The sequence below is a fragment of the Mycetomoellerius zeteki genome, unplaced genomic scaffold (assembly GCF_001594055.1).
Source record: "Mycetomoellerius zeteki isolate Tzet28-1 unplaced genomic scaffold, Tzet1.0 scaffold172, whole genome shotgun sequence".
NCBI lineage: Eukaryota > Metazoa > Arthropoda > Insecta > Hymenoptera > Formicidae > Mycetomoellerius > Mycetomoellerius zeteki.
In genome coordinates this window covers 167,216-182,958 of record NW_017256675.1, presented here as the reverse complement: position 1 = coordinate 182,958, position 15,743 = coordinate 167,216, and the positions used below count along the sequence as shown (strand labels likewise).

Sequence of the window (15,743 nt, the reverse complement as noted above, 5' to 3'; positions counted from 1 at the left end):
AATCTACGTCCCCATTGTGTTTCGATCAGTTTTTTTGAGACACCCTGTATATATATAATATATACCGCGCGCGTTGTGCCAATCTTTTTCATCGTCTTTAAAATGTGTATGTGAGAATACTATTTACATCTAGAAGAAATTCCAGAAAAATATTCATATATTTTAAATATATATCAACCAATATTCTTTATTTATTATAACTTTATTTTATTTTTATTTTCCCGACTATTTATTACTTTTTTAAGTAATATAATTAATTCAAGTGTAATAACATTTAAGTTATAAACTTAATTCAATTACAGTTATAGTCAATTAATGAAATTCTTCAAATATTATATTATTAATATCATTACTGCATCATGATATTCTCGATTGCATTTTCTGAAATTCTTGGCTGAGTAGTAAATATTTGTAAAAAAAATATACATATAATAATTAATTTTATCGGATTTGACGATAATTTTTTGTTCACGAAAATAATTCCATCTTTATTTATATTTCTTTTACTTTAATATATTCTATTGTAAATATTTTTTTATTATTTATGCTAAAGAATTAATACTTTTTTAATTTCAAGCAACTCATCTTGTATATAATTAATATTCTGTTAAATATAATATAACTCTTTGCATTAAAATGTCAATAAATGATCAATTGGATAAATTGACGATTACAAATATTACAGAATTAAATAACAGCATCGATTTATCGTAGTCTATCTATTTCAAGACAATAGATCTATGAAATGTTGCATCTATCTATAATATTATATATATTCACAGATTATCTTAAATTAAAATAGAAGATAATTTGTATTTTTACAAATACAATGCCCCAACAACAAAGTATTTTGTTTAAATCGGTAATGTCTCACAGATCTTCTTTTCCTTGGCCTACTTTTTCTCATTCTTTTTATCCTTTTCCTTCTTACAGATTCATTTATTACATTCACACCTAATTAGAATCACAATATATTAATCACGATCGGAATACGGATTGCGTGGTAATTTGTACGACACACCCGACATCAAATGTGATATGTATTCTTGCGAAAAATGTGTAAAATATTACCAATAAACAGTTCATATATAATGTATATTTTTTAATCCTAGGGTGCGTTTCGTATTACGCATGATGCATCATTTCAATGATTCATTTGTCCTTGTTGTTCTAGTGATAAAGAAAAATAAAATGATACATCACACGCTTCATGCATACTCGTAATTCGGAACGCACCCTTAAATCTTTCAACCCGACAATGTGCATATTATTTCGCACTCTCAATCGAAAACAATAACGAATAAATTGCACTTCAGTCGAGCGAAGAAGTCAGTGAGCACAAAATATATTTTGCAAGTTGTTAAAAAAATATTTAATTAAGGAATCTCGTAAAAAATACACGAAACATTATTAATAAACGAATTATATATTACATATAATTGTTTATTATATTCAAATTACTTATCTCGGTAATAATTACTCCAAGCTTTCAAAATCTAGAAATGATAATGAGCAAATTATTTTTATTTTTAAAATTTGAAGCGCGATCCAAAATAAATTACGTAACTAATAAATATTAGCATAATAAACTTAAACTTGCGTAATGATTTTAGAAGATTTTTTAATTCGTGAATATTTTTACACCGCACGTAAATTAATAAATAGAATTCTAATTTCTATTTACGAATTATGAATTTCAAGTAATTTTTATGTGCAAAACGAAATAAGATATAATTAATTTCTTATGCGACATATACAATTTAAAATAAACTAATTAAAATTTTTTTGTTTATAGATAATTTGAAGTATATATACGATACTGTATTTTTTTAATTTTTATAATTTTGTTCTAAAGATATTTAAGTTAAATTTAAATTGATATTTACAAATTATTTTAAATACTTCAATATTTTATAAATTTATATATTTATGTATTTTATAAATTTATTTGCAAAGACAAATTTTTTATCCTACTCTTGTATCTACAACAATCTCTATGATAATAAAACGTGTGAATGATTATTTCAAATTACGTATTCAAAACCCCGTTTAAACTATTTAAATACGTTTTACTCATTGCACAGATAAGTGGTTATTCAATCCCGAATTAATTAGTCAGAACATATTATAATATATTGTATATATGCTTTTGTACTGATATAATTTAAAGCTTTTAATCCAACAGTTACAATAGTTGAAAGATTATAACGAAATTCCATTTACAAAAGAATTTATATTCTAGATTATTGGCTATTAACAAAACCGGCGCGGCGTATTCCCTAAAATTCATTGGATTAATATCTGTTAATAATAATTTATGATTGTTTACGATTACTAAATACAGATTTTTACTATTCGCGTAACTAAAATAAACTTTATAAAAAAATATCATAATATCCAACAGTTTTATTTACTAACGATTATATATACTATGAGATTTTTATTTATGTACGCGACATAATTCCGATCCCGCTTCGAAAATTATAGACTTTGTAATTTCACTGAAAAGATTATAAATCTTTTTTAATTTAATATTGTCAAGTAACAAAATTAAGTATTAATTTTTTCATTAATATAAAAAGATTAATAAAGCTTCATCAGCTCTTCGTTGGGTTTATCTATAGAGCGAGAATGTAGGAAATAATAATGGAAGAATAAAAAAAAAATGTATTTCTTACATTTGTTTGCAGGATCCGGTCATCATTCCGAGGAGTCGGCAATGTGTGCCATGTTACTGCCTAACATGCCAAAATTCCCGCTTTATGAACTCAGCTGCCTCATATTCTTCCTCGTACCGATGTTATCCATAGCGGTGCTGTACGTGAGGATGGGCCTTCGAATACAAAGCAACGGTCTCGGACGCAGCATCGAGGGTTATGTTCACGGAGAAACGAGGCAGGCTCAATCACGAAAAGCCATCATCCGAATGCTCAGTAAATTTCCGTCTTTTCCGGAACACCACAATATCACATTCGTATCACAAGAAAACACACACATAGAATTTACGCAACGTGGCCTATCGAATTTATAGCACCGAGCTAACCCCGCGTTTCATTTCGACCGCATTTGTTTTACACCTCTGAGACTACTATACATTATTTCATGTTTTATAAATCATTCGCAATAGAATTTTGTATAACTGTCGTTCCGTTTTATCAGTCTCTTTTATTAAAAGGAACGAAGTCAAATGAATTGATTGAGCTCGACACAAAGTGGACGTAACTTGTTTCTAAACTAGTAAAGCTACAAAAGATATCGCATGTATATTTTTGATTGATATTGAGGTAACTTCGATATACATATACAGCCTTAGCCAAAAATATTTTATTCAACCCCGGTAAAAAATTTTTCATGCATGAATATATACAAATATGTATAAACATACATAAACATATATAAATATTCATAAACATGTATAATTATGTATGACATGTCCATACATGTTTATACATCCTTCTTTAGTTTGTAAAATTACTTTTTAGTGTACTAAAATTAATAATAATAATGAGAAAACATCAAAAATAATTAAAAGGAAAATTTTCGCGTTGTTTGTTTTAGAAAAAATCAAGTTTGAAAAAATGTATAAGAATTGTTCATATATAGTTGCATGTAAAATTATACATAGTTATGTAAGAGCAAATTTTTTTACATTTTTTCAAACTTGATTTTTTCTAAAACAAACGATACAAAAATAGTCCCATTAAATATTTTTGATGTTTTTTCAATATTATTATTATTTTTACTACACTTTATTATTATTATTTTTAGTACACTAAAAAGCAATTTTACAAAAGAAAGAAAGATGCATGGACATATTGCATGTATAATTATATATGATTATAAATATTTATGCGTGTTTATGTATGTTTATATATATTTATACTTATTAATGTATAAAAAATTTTTTACCGGGCTTTATTAATCATCATTTAAAATTTTTACATAAAAATAAATTTATAGCATTTGCTGTAATTATTCTTTGTTTTATGAACTCTTTAAACTTATCTATAATGCTGGTAAGATCTCATCTATTTAGAATTCTTTTACTTACGTTGTTACCAATAGGTAATAATGCAGAAAAAAGAATTTTAAATAGATGAGAAAAATATAGATATCTAATATTTTTCTCATCAATTTAAAATTCTTTTATCTGCATTATGCCATACAGTATCTCAAACTTAATTTATCAAGTACTAAGTATTTACTATATTTAAGTTAAATAAACTATACCAATAAAAACTTTATATTGTTTGCTACTATAAAAAAAATTAAAAATATAAAATACTTATTTTTTATATTTAAAAAATTTTTTTAAATCCTCTCTTGCATGTTTGCTGTATATCTCATATATCTCACATGACATACTTTGTTACATAAATTCTGTAGCGGTGTAAATATCGGAGTTACCTTATAATGGCTTATACTATCATATTAAAGTTATAAAATTTTCATAACTGCTCGTAAAATGTATCAGGAAATTTTATTTAAGCAAGGTAAAGAAATTCGACAAAAATGTACGTCGTTATATTTCTTCCATAACATACATCTTGTCCAAGCTTCTCTATCAGCGTGCTTCAATATTTTCAATATACGATAAATTGCAAGGGGTTGTATTGCGAACGTTGCGTTTTCGAAAACTTATTACGGAGGTGTCAAAATTCCATGCGGTAACCACATAGAACCGTTTTCATTCTTACATGCGCATTTTATGACGGTGGCTGTTAAAATTCTATAACATACTGACATAATATCAGATGCTTTTGCAGTCCGGTAACCGGTGTCGGCCCAAAATTATCCTATTCTCACATCAACTTTGTAACGAGACACCTGACACCTTTTATTCTCCTATAATTCTGATATTTATTCGTTCCTTTCTTTACGAAACATCTATGCATTTCCACTCGATTCCTCAGTTGATGTAATCTTAAGGTTTACTTGAAGTTTATGGATAATTATAGCAATAAAACATTTATCCGACGTCGCTAGGAAAAGTAATGCTTGCATAATGCAAATAGTTTCTTAATTTGGTTTTAATTATTCCCAGAGATATGACGTTGTATAACAACAACACGGAACTTTAAGTATTATTTCTCGTCGTAAGAAAAATATTATTCTTGAAAAAACAGGTCTTTAAAAAGGGATGAAAGTACACTGATCACATACAATATAAGAGATCTTTTCAAATTTCCGTTATTCTCAACTTTTCATTCAATACGTTCAGAAAGAAAATATGACTTACGTTGGAAGAATAAATTCAAATATTAAAAAAACATTCGGAGTTTCTGTATATATACTGAAGAAAATACTAAATTATAAGTATTTATTTTAATTATACTAACTAAAAATTTACTAAATGTAAACATATTTATATGGTATAAAAATCATTAATTTGTGTTAAAAGGACTATTATTTTTTTTATTGAATAAATATTTATTTTTTTCAATAATACGAAACATTTTCAATAATACTAAACATTTACTTATACATATAGTTCATAGTAAATGTTTAGTTCGTATTATTAAAAAAATATATATTAAGATTTAATAGATTTTTTCTCAGTGTATATCTAAAATAACGCATATAAATAGAATTCTTTTGGTAAAATCTAGTACAATTAAATTTTGCTTAAATTGCATTTCATCATTATTAACACACAATAAATATTCTTTCGATACAATTTTTAAGCAGTAATTCAAATTAAATGAGGTTAAATGCTTAATAAATTATTTTTTCAGTTTTTTATTACTACTGGAAATAATTTTTCTTTTGCGTAAGGTCAGCTTCCTAACAATGAATGTCATTTCTCTATGTCTATGTCGTTGCGCTTGTAAACTGCCGTGCAGCATATTTCCGAGAAGATAAAGAGGAAGTCATTTGTAGCATCGATTAATCATCAAGCTGCTTAGGTTTCCTATTCTATAGCCACGAAGATAACAGAGCTGACAATGAGTAAAACCTATAAAGCAGTATGCGTTGACAAATTTATTGATTCACGGAAGCAGAGTATCGTAAACTATACAAGTGCGACGATATAATAAATTACAGCAATACGCGAGAGCATATCGCACATAACAGAAGTACGAATATCATTTAAATTTCCATGAATATCTGTGTTTCATTGTTCCAATATATTTCTCAGTATCGCGCTCTCAGTATAAATTCTCTTATTTGATGTACAGTTTGGGATCTCGTATCGTTTTTCATTCTAAAGCAATTGAAAATACTCGCTGATAATAAATATTGCATCCTTTCCATTTCTGTTATTTCCATAAATATCTCGCTACCTCAAAAAGCAGAAACAGAGAACGCGTATATATTTTTTTTTATTGCATGAATACATTTCCATTAAGACAAGAAATAAATAAAACAACATTTCCATGTCTGCACTCGTTATGGATGTACGGAATGATGTGAAAATCGATAAATTGATTACAGATTTTTACGTTCTCGGAATACTTTTAGATTCATGAAAAATTGATGATTCCAATAAATAAAAATGTTTGAAGACGTCTTTACCTTCCCATTAATTTTAAACTTATTAATTAAATTTAAATTTATTATAAAATATTTTAACACATTTTATTTCATTAATTTTATTTAAAGAAAATCTTTTAGCATTTATATATAACTTAGAATTTTATTAGGAGAGATTATTTAATTATTTTTGAAAATTAAGTTTTTTTTAGTAAGTTATAACTACATGCAAAATTAAAAAAACGTTTATATTATTTTTAATCCTTTTCACGTGGCATTCCTCGTGCATTCTTCCTTATTCTCAAGAAATGAAAATAGCGATACGGCTGCATGAAAGATACCAATGGCTTCATTCCACAGGTGCGGTCGTGGTAACATTTTTTATCTGCTGGGCGCCCTTTCACGCTCAGCGCTTATTGTACGTGTATCAGGTGTCGGCCTTTAGTGACATTAACGACTGGCTGTATCCACTCGGCGGTTGCCTATACTACTTCAGCACCACCGTTAACCCGATCCTATACAACGTGATGAGTGCTAAGTACAGACTGGCATTTAAGAAGACGTTGTACTGCACACCGACGAGCCCCATCATCACTAGGGACGACCTAAGCAGTATGAAAGATAGCACGGTGTGCAGATGCGGATCCAGAAGAGGGTCCCAGCTAGTTCGTATAAGAAGTGTGCATTACCAACGTAGCCTCAAGTAAGCACTCGCGTAATTAATTTACCCTCTCGTCAGTCCTATCAATATCGAGATTATTTACTTATAGAAAATACACAGTAATAAAGCTTTGTATTTGTGTTCAAACCAATCCACTCAAGTTCTTGTTAAAATTTTGTGTTAAATTTTTATCGTATTAATTTAACATAATGTAATTACATTATTTAAATATTTTGTATTAAATTGATACTCATTTCCTAGTGTCAAAATAATAATACATTTATAAGTAGATAAGTAATAAATAATATAAAAATAATGTATTTTAAAACGTAAATTCTAAAAAAAATATATTAAATTAATACAAAAATTTGAGTGAACCGTTTACGATACGTGAAAGTGTTAAATCTGATAAATTAATTAAACTTAAATTTTTCAACTCTATGCTTCAATTTTCTATAATCTAGTTTCGAAATACAAAACACTGAGAGAAAAATTATTGGTATTTGTGACTATAATTGTACAGTAAAATAATTATGATAAGAAGCTTCATTTTTTTATTATTTGTTATTGCTTTAATGTTAATAATAATTATTTAATTTAATTTCATTATGTATTGTCTATAATTTAATTATATATATAATTCTATAAAAAAATATATATTTGTATCGAAAATAATTACAAATTACAGTTAAATTATGACAATTGCAATCATTTTTTCTCTCTCAAGGGAACGGTCAGAACTGCCCCTCACCGATTTTGATGCGCTTTGGATATGTTGTAGAGCATCAAAAAATATTCGACCCATATTTTTTTATAGAGGCTTATCTCGAGGTTTAAGGGGTGAAACACCCCCTTGAAGAAAATGGATTTTTTCGTTTTTAGCAAATATCTTCGAAACTATGCCGCGCGTATAAAAAAATGGTTTATATAATAGTTTTACCATATTTTATGCTGTATATAATAGTGTATTCATTTTTTTTTAAATCAAATTTTTCAATTAACCCCCATCTCCACTTATCAGGGTTGCAAAATTAAAAAAATTTTTGAGAACAAAAGTTAAAAAGCATCGGATGCCGAATCCATTCATATAATGGTATATCCATGTATAACAATATTATGGTTCCACGATTGCTCTTTAATTTTTGTTTTTAAAAATTTTTTTAATTTTGCAATCCTGATAAGTGAGGGTGGGGGTTAATTTGAAAAATTTGATTTAAAAAAAATGAATACACTATTATATACATATATATAGTATAAAATACTATAAAACTATTGTATAAACCATTTTTTTATACGCGGCATAGTTTCGAAGATATTTGCTGAAAACGAAAAAATCCATTTTCTTTAAGGGGGTGTTTCAACCTAAACCTCGAGATAAGCTGCTATAAAAAAATATGGGTCGAGAATATTTTTTAATGTTCTACAACATGTCCAAATCAGTGAGGAAAAGCATCAAAATCGGTGAGAAACAGTTCTGACCGTTCCCTTATCAGTGAATTAACATTTACTAATAGCTCATTTAAGTTACTTATCATTTCAAAGCTTGATCAGTATACCTAATCTTTATTCAAAACGTTAAAAAATACCGGAATCGGAATCCACAATTATAATTAAGACAAGTGCGATTTTTTTTTCATTTTCAGCTGCAACGTGTCGCACACGAGCGCGATGCTGCGTTCGCCGATAAGATTACGTTACGACGACGAAGATGACGACGTAAGCCATTACGACGTAGAGAGGATGCCGTGCGATGTTCTTACTCCTGACATGCAGCCACAAGATACAAGATCCCCTTTCGTCGCGCATTCAAGTAACGGCAGGACCAAATTTAAATCGGGAGACAAGACGAGAGACGGTATCTCACCGATTGCAGCGAATGAGACGTGTATCTGATCTCTGGCTTACTCCGACGGAAAAAGAAAAAAATGTTGCGGCACAAGGATTATAAGGACCACTTGCGACCTCGACAAGAAGCAGCCGTGTCGTTTCCGCGTGACGCGGAAATATGATGAGATTGACGTACCGGACGCTGCGTATTATCCTACATTGAAGGACAACTTCCAGAGGCAAACGTGTCGTGAGATCTTCCCTGAGGAGCGTGTTCATAACCGGGACAAAAAATCGAGTTTCGTGGAAAGTTGCGTTTGAATGCGCTTTCAAACGAAATTGTGAAGTGTTCGTGGTGAATATATTAAATCAAGAAAAATTTAGCAATATCAGTAAGTTATATTATATTTATAATTTATTACAATATTGAATATCGCAAAGTCGCAATTTCCAATAAAGATTTTGCGAAATTAAACAAATTCCATAAGTAATTAAATAAATTAATTAATACAACACAAAATTATTAGTAAATTCGCGTTAATGGAGAAAATATGTATACGAATGGCGAAATCAAGTTACAAGACAAAATTTAATCTGATGTGGAACCCAAATAAATCTTACAATTAGTGTATGCAATTTTGAGTGCAAAAGAAATTTAAATGCTTCGGAATTTATGCAATAGTAATTGATATATTTCACGTTAACCACAATAGTGATTCATAAGTTACCTAATATTATTACATAGCCTTTCAGGCTTTTAAATATAATTCAACAAAAATTAATGAAATCAAATTTTTGGATACTTCTAATTTTAATAATTATTTTATCAGTAGTCTCAAGATTATAACTGTAATTTATATAATGTAACTATAATATTTTTTTATTTTTATGTAAGTGATAAAGAAACAAATTTCGCGAATAAAACAACCGCGCAAATAATTTTGCTAAAAAAAGATTTTTTTAAATTATTTTAGTTATATGTATAAATAAATTTCTATAGTCAACTTTAGATAGTGTTAACAACAGTATATTTACATTTTCGCGTCTAATTATTTTTCTATTAATGAGGATAACCGACCTACATTTCGTAAGTTATATGATTTGCAATTAGACAATTAACTACATTTTTAGTTTAATTAAAAATAAACGCTGAAAAGATATTCGTACTAAAAAAAAGTTTGCGTTAATTCGAATTCTGGTTAAACGTGGATAAATCGAAATTTTCTGTTTGAATCTATTATAATTTTAGTTGAGATAATAAAAATTCTAATTGATGTAATCAGAATCTTTTGATACATTCATTTTTAATCAGAAATTTTTCTGTGTGCCTATTAGTACATTTACATGGCTCGATTTACGTCAAAGTTATAACATCGATATTATAACTTCGATGTAAATCGAGTCGCGTAAACGTAGTCGTTGTATAATAATATTTCACTATTTTGATCACGGTAAAACCGCTATTGAAGTGTAATCAGAATAATTTATGGGGAATATTGTATGTGAGATTGATAGACAATTTATATCAAAAAGACTATACCAAGAACAAGAATACCAAGGTTAGAAAAATTTAAAAAAGGTAAAGGATGTAAACGATAAATCACGTGCATTCTTTCGCCGCGACATCCGTATGCTGTTTGTAAAATAACAAAAAGTGACAGATTCGAAAAGTAAATAATTGAAATATTTGTACCGTTTCTTTTATATTAATAGATATATTTTCGAAAAAAAAGAACAATAGGAATTTATTTATACACCTAACATGGAAAGAATGATTTTGTTTGAAATACCTAAAATTTTAGCTAAAGCTACAGATTTGAAAATAATTTTCTTGGACTACTAAAATAATTATATTGGACACTCACAAGCATGATGAGCAACGTCACATCTTGACATTGTAGCAATCATTTTTCTACATAATTATTTTAATGGTTCAACAAAATTATTTTCAGATCTTTATTTATAGAGCTAAACTTTTAGATCCCCTTCAGCTATTCTTACCACATAGTATTATACGATCACTTTTTATATGTTTAGATTCTCTACGATTATACAGTACATCAAACATTTGCATGATCTATTAAGGTTATTGATTCTCGTCTTGTAATTCTATTTTGTCATTCATAAAACTTCTCTACGAGATCGTTGAAAATTTTATTGACATTTTGCCTGCAAACATTTGACGATTATTATAAATTCACAAGTGCGAAAAAGTTATGAGAGTACGTGAAATATAGATGTCTAAAAGAACAAAATGACACGAGCGATGTGTCGACAGGGAACTACATATCTACTTTCAAACGGATTCAAGAATCGTCCGGACACCTGAGGAATAAATTCTCGACAATGACATACGGAAAGCAAAGAATGAAGGAAAGTAAATTCCTCTCGGAAATCCTCGATTTCGAGTTCCGTCGGAAAAGGGCTGACAGATACTTATCGGATCCTCAATATATCCCACCAACGAGACAGATAAGAGGTCTCAGACAGTTTCTGTGGACTCGGCCAACAACGCGTTCGATAAGCGCCTTGTGTATGTGTAATGCTCAAAGGAGACTACGTCTCGATTAGAACAAAGCTTTTACAGGATAAACGGACACGAAGTCTTGCGATTAAGGTGCGGTTTACGAAATAAGTTCGTGTTGTATTTTTTGAAAACGAGAACTCGATTATCTCGCGCTTATCCTCATGAGAGGAAAAAATATTCGTGCGAATGTGTAGGTATTGTATTTGTGTATGTATACGCGCACGAGATGGATAAAAGGGATCAGAGAAAAGGGATTTCATAATGTATTCGTACAAAAGATTGCACGCGAGCGGGATCCTACAGTACGTAATCTTAAGAGAATGTCGGTAGAGGAATTACTTTTCGTGCCTCAGGTACAGAATGAGTGGCGCATAAAGAATTCAAATGCGAGCGAGAGAACGGACAGAGAGACAGCTGAGTAGAAAGGAAAAAGAAATAAAATCAAACTCGCCAGAGTTCGTATCTACACGTCGCCGGGGACTTCATTGTGATCGGGCGATTTTCATTTTCAGAATGTTCCCGGGTAAAATGAACTATCGCTGAGATGTATCGATTATCGGGACGAACGCTCACTAACTCGCGTACGGACAGTCAGGTCGCGGAATGTTTTTTAGCTCTCTGCTCATCCGCATGCGGCAAACGCAGGATTTTGATTGATTTTTCAGGGTTGTTACAAATTCCTCATCCTAAAATTTCATGAAATTCCCTGATGCTTTCAATAATATTTTTTTTGTATTTTTATCTCTATTTAGAAACCCCATCAATTATTTTATTAAGAGAGTAATTTAACATAGCAAATCATTATTAACGTTGTTGATACCGCTTCAATTTAATTGTTAAGTTGATAGTATTCTAAAACTGCATGAGTATAATGTAAACATATTAAATTTCTTTAAAACCAAGAATTTTAATTTTCTAGAAAATTTTACAAAATTTCCTGACTTTTTTCTGATTTCCCTGACTGTTTTCAATTTATCTGATATTTCTCTGATTTTCCTGATTTCCAGTTTTATGGCAACTCTGTTCTTGCGCGAAAAAAACCGCCCGCGGCGTTCGCACTGGACAAGTCGCTGCGGCTTCGTTCAAGATTTAAAAATCTGTACATCGTGAATGTAACGAGATGCATTATGACAAATAAAATTTTGCTTTCTAGTAATCCATTCTGTTTGTCCATTAATTTACAGATAATATATTCTGCGCTATAAACGTTATTGTAATGAAGTGAAATTTCAATAATCGCGTTTTGATTAAACGTAACACGGCAAAGCCGACAGTAAATGATAGTAACACAAAATTGAAGTTTCAAAATAAGATGCAACTAGAATTTACCATTCGATAATGTCATTTGCCAATAAAAAAATTATAAAAATATCGTAGAGAGAGAGAGAGACCGTGAGAACTATTTTTTAAATAAAAACTATAACTTATGCACCCTCAAAAGAATTAACGTTTTAAATGTTTTTTATTATATACCAATATATGCTAGAAAATATTCTTTCGAATATTAAGTTCTCCAAATTACCAGATTTGCCAGAAGCACAAATTAAACAATTCTAAGGTAAGTGTACTGTAACAAAATGTCAAGATAGTTGAAAGCCAGGTTGCACTTGTGTTGCTTGTTTAGTTTTCAGAAATAACATTTCAAAGGAAAGCGTGTTAATAAGACCTATTATGCGGCGGTTATTACGCAAGCATCGTAATGGCATTATTCCTGAAACCATTTTGTAGAAACGTCTAATTGAATGGGCACTGTTAGATATCAAAGGAACAACTCAATCCTTGAGTTAATAACATTTCGTTAATTTTAACTTCCATGTGTGGCAAAATAACTTCCATATGTGGTAAACAATCCATTTCTGTGATTAGTTTAAACGTAAACAATCTATTTGCTTATTGTTAATAAATAGTAAATTAAATTTGAGTCAATATATTTGATAAATTTTTTTAATTAAATTGTTTAACTCTATTATTTTAGTTAAATTAACAACATATTGAGTAGAAGCATAATTAAATAATTAAAAGTAACTCAAACTGGGTATAATTTGACATTACAAATTTAACAGTGTAGTATTAAATAATTTCATTTCGCAAACAATTTAATCGATAAATTTTTAAATAGATGTCCTAAATAGTGTATGTACATATTTATATATATATATACTATTATTATATATATTTACATTAGGTCTTTACATGTATATATAATTATGATGTTTTTTTAATGTAAAATAATTATGCTTTAATGAATGTGTCCAGTGTTGTTTTATATTAATTTTCCCACAAGAATCTTCTAGAAAACTGGTAATATTATCTCACAGAGGTATTAAATTTTACGCTCGAAGCGGGACGCATGTAAAGGATATGCATTAAGGACAAGGAATTTCCTCAAGAGATCACTTTGCGCTCGCTGTTTCATGCATTATTTCCGTCTGTTTAATTAAAGCAAGTTTAATTATATATTTCTCTTGTGTAACTTTCTCAGTCGACAAAATCACGGAAAATTCATTCACTAAATTCCAAGATAAAAATCGTTATGTTTACTATGTTATCGTAATTATGCCTTTCTACGAGAAAGAATTATGTGTGCCAACTCCAAAATAAAAGAGGTAAGAAAATATTAAAAATGTTGTATTTGCCATTCTAATATTAAAAATGTAATATATGTATTTTAATAAAATGAAAAAATAATAAAATAATTATATACAGATTTTTCTATATTGTATTTAAAAATTCAAAAAAACGGCTATTTATAACTTGCATAAAAATTATATTTCAATAAAAAGTAGATGTTCTTAAAAAGTAATTAATGTAAAATTGTGTGTGTGTGTGTGTGTGTGCGTGTGTGTGTAAAATTATGTGAATAAAAAAATTTTCATTTAAGCTATAAAATAGTATTATTAAATATTAATATTGATTTTTCTTAATATATATATTTAATATGTATAAAGCATTTATTTTCCATTTTCAGTCACTTTTGCAGAGATTATACACCTGATACATCCTTAAGAGATAATCAATATCCCAATAAAAGTAATGTCATTATAAATAATTAGAGAACATTGGTGATATAAATTTCCGGCATCTAGCAGTTCACGAATAATATGTATGTATGTATATATATATATATATATTGTATATATAATCAAGATTGGCAGACGTTACTTTTCCGTTACTTTGCCGTTATTTTTTAAGTTTTTATAATAAACATTAAATTTTTATAATAAAAATAAAATTTGATAATGACATTGCAATTTTTAATGACGGTAACGCTAACTAACTAAATGCTAAGGTTGTACTAAGGTTGGAAAATCCACTTTGAAAAGTAACTTGTCACCAACACGCGTTTCTTACTGAAATAAATAATAAGTAACGAGTAACGCGTAATGTGTTACTCGTTACAAGTAACGAGTAAAAAGTAACGCGTTACAAATTAGGAGTTATTTTCAATGCAGAATGACTTTTTCAACTCGAATATAACAAAGATAACGACAACAAAGTAACGGCCGTTACAACATTACAAGTAACGCATTACTTGCCAACCCTGTATATAATCCACTGCAATTGCAAGTACTGCGTTTCTATTCCATGCCGTATTCATGCCGACTCGTAATCCAATCGCTATTTAACAGTGGAATAAAATGAGGTGCAAATGTAAGAACCCTCAGAGCCCTAACAGCTCTCGTCGTTAAGCAGATTAAACCAGTCGGCGTGTCGCATCTGTCCCGAAAGATTTAATTGCGCAATCATTACTTCCCGCGGGAATCAACTTTGGAACATGCAGGCGTCGCGTCAAAGTGCAGCAACAACTTCGTTGCTCGTTAATTTACGAAGTTCTAAATAACTTCCATGTTGCCACCGATCAATCGCCAACTGTCGAAAAGGTCGGCATGCCATCGATCACCCGTGTCTTCTCTAATTAAGACTTCGGTATTTAATGGTTGTGTTAACACTTGTTTTCGTGTAAACGCTTGAGCGAATCGAACGCGAGAAACGTAAGTAGGTTAATAAATCACGAATGTAAAAAGAAATATAAAATATCCTAAAAGCATGTTGGAATTTTAAATTTAATGGCAGAACCTTCAAACAAAAAACGAGGTTTTTTTTAGTTAATTTACTAGTAGTGATTGATGGAAGACTTTGATCGAAATTGATATCGAGGACACAAAAAGTCCACACTGAAAAAAAAGATTGGCTGCTGCAGCAAATTAGATGGTAAAATATGGCATAGCATTTTTAATTGGCTGCAGCAGTCAA

General features: G+C 29.3%; 1 protein-coding gene across 1 annotated transcript in view; it reads left to right on the top strand.

Moving 5' to 3' along the window:
• The window catches only part of LOC108721423 (neuropeptides capa receptor), a 32,258-nt gene extending 23,065 nt beyond the window's left edge, over positions 1 to 9,193 (top strand). The window contains exons 4-6 of the mRNA XM_018445969.1: positions 2,691 to 2,933; positions 6,835 to 7,177; positions 8,779 to 9,193. Coding sequence (XP_018301471.1) covers positions 2,691 to 2,933; positions 6,835 to 7,177; positions 8,779 to 9,028 — 836 coding nt within the window. The 3' untranslated portion in view covers positions 9,029 to 9,193. The remainder of the gene's footprint in view (positions 1 to 2,690; positions 2,934 to 6,834; positions 7,178 to 8,778) is intronic.
• Positions 9,194 to 15,743: the final 6,550 nt, after the last annotated feature.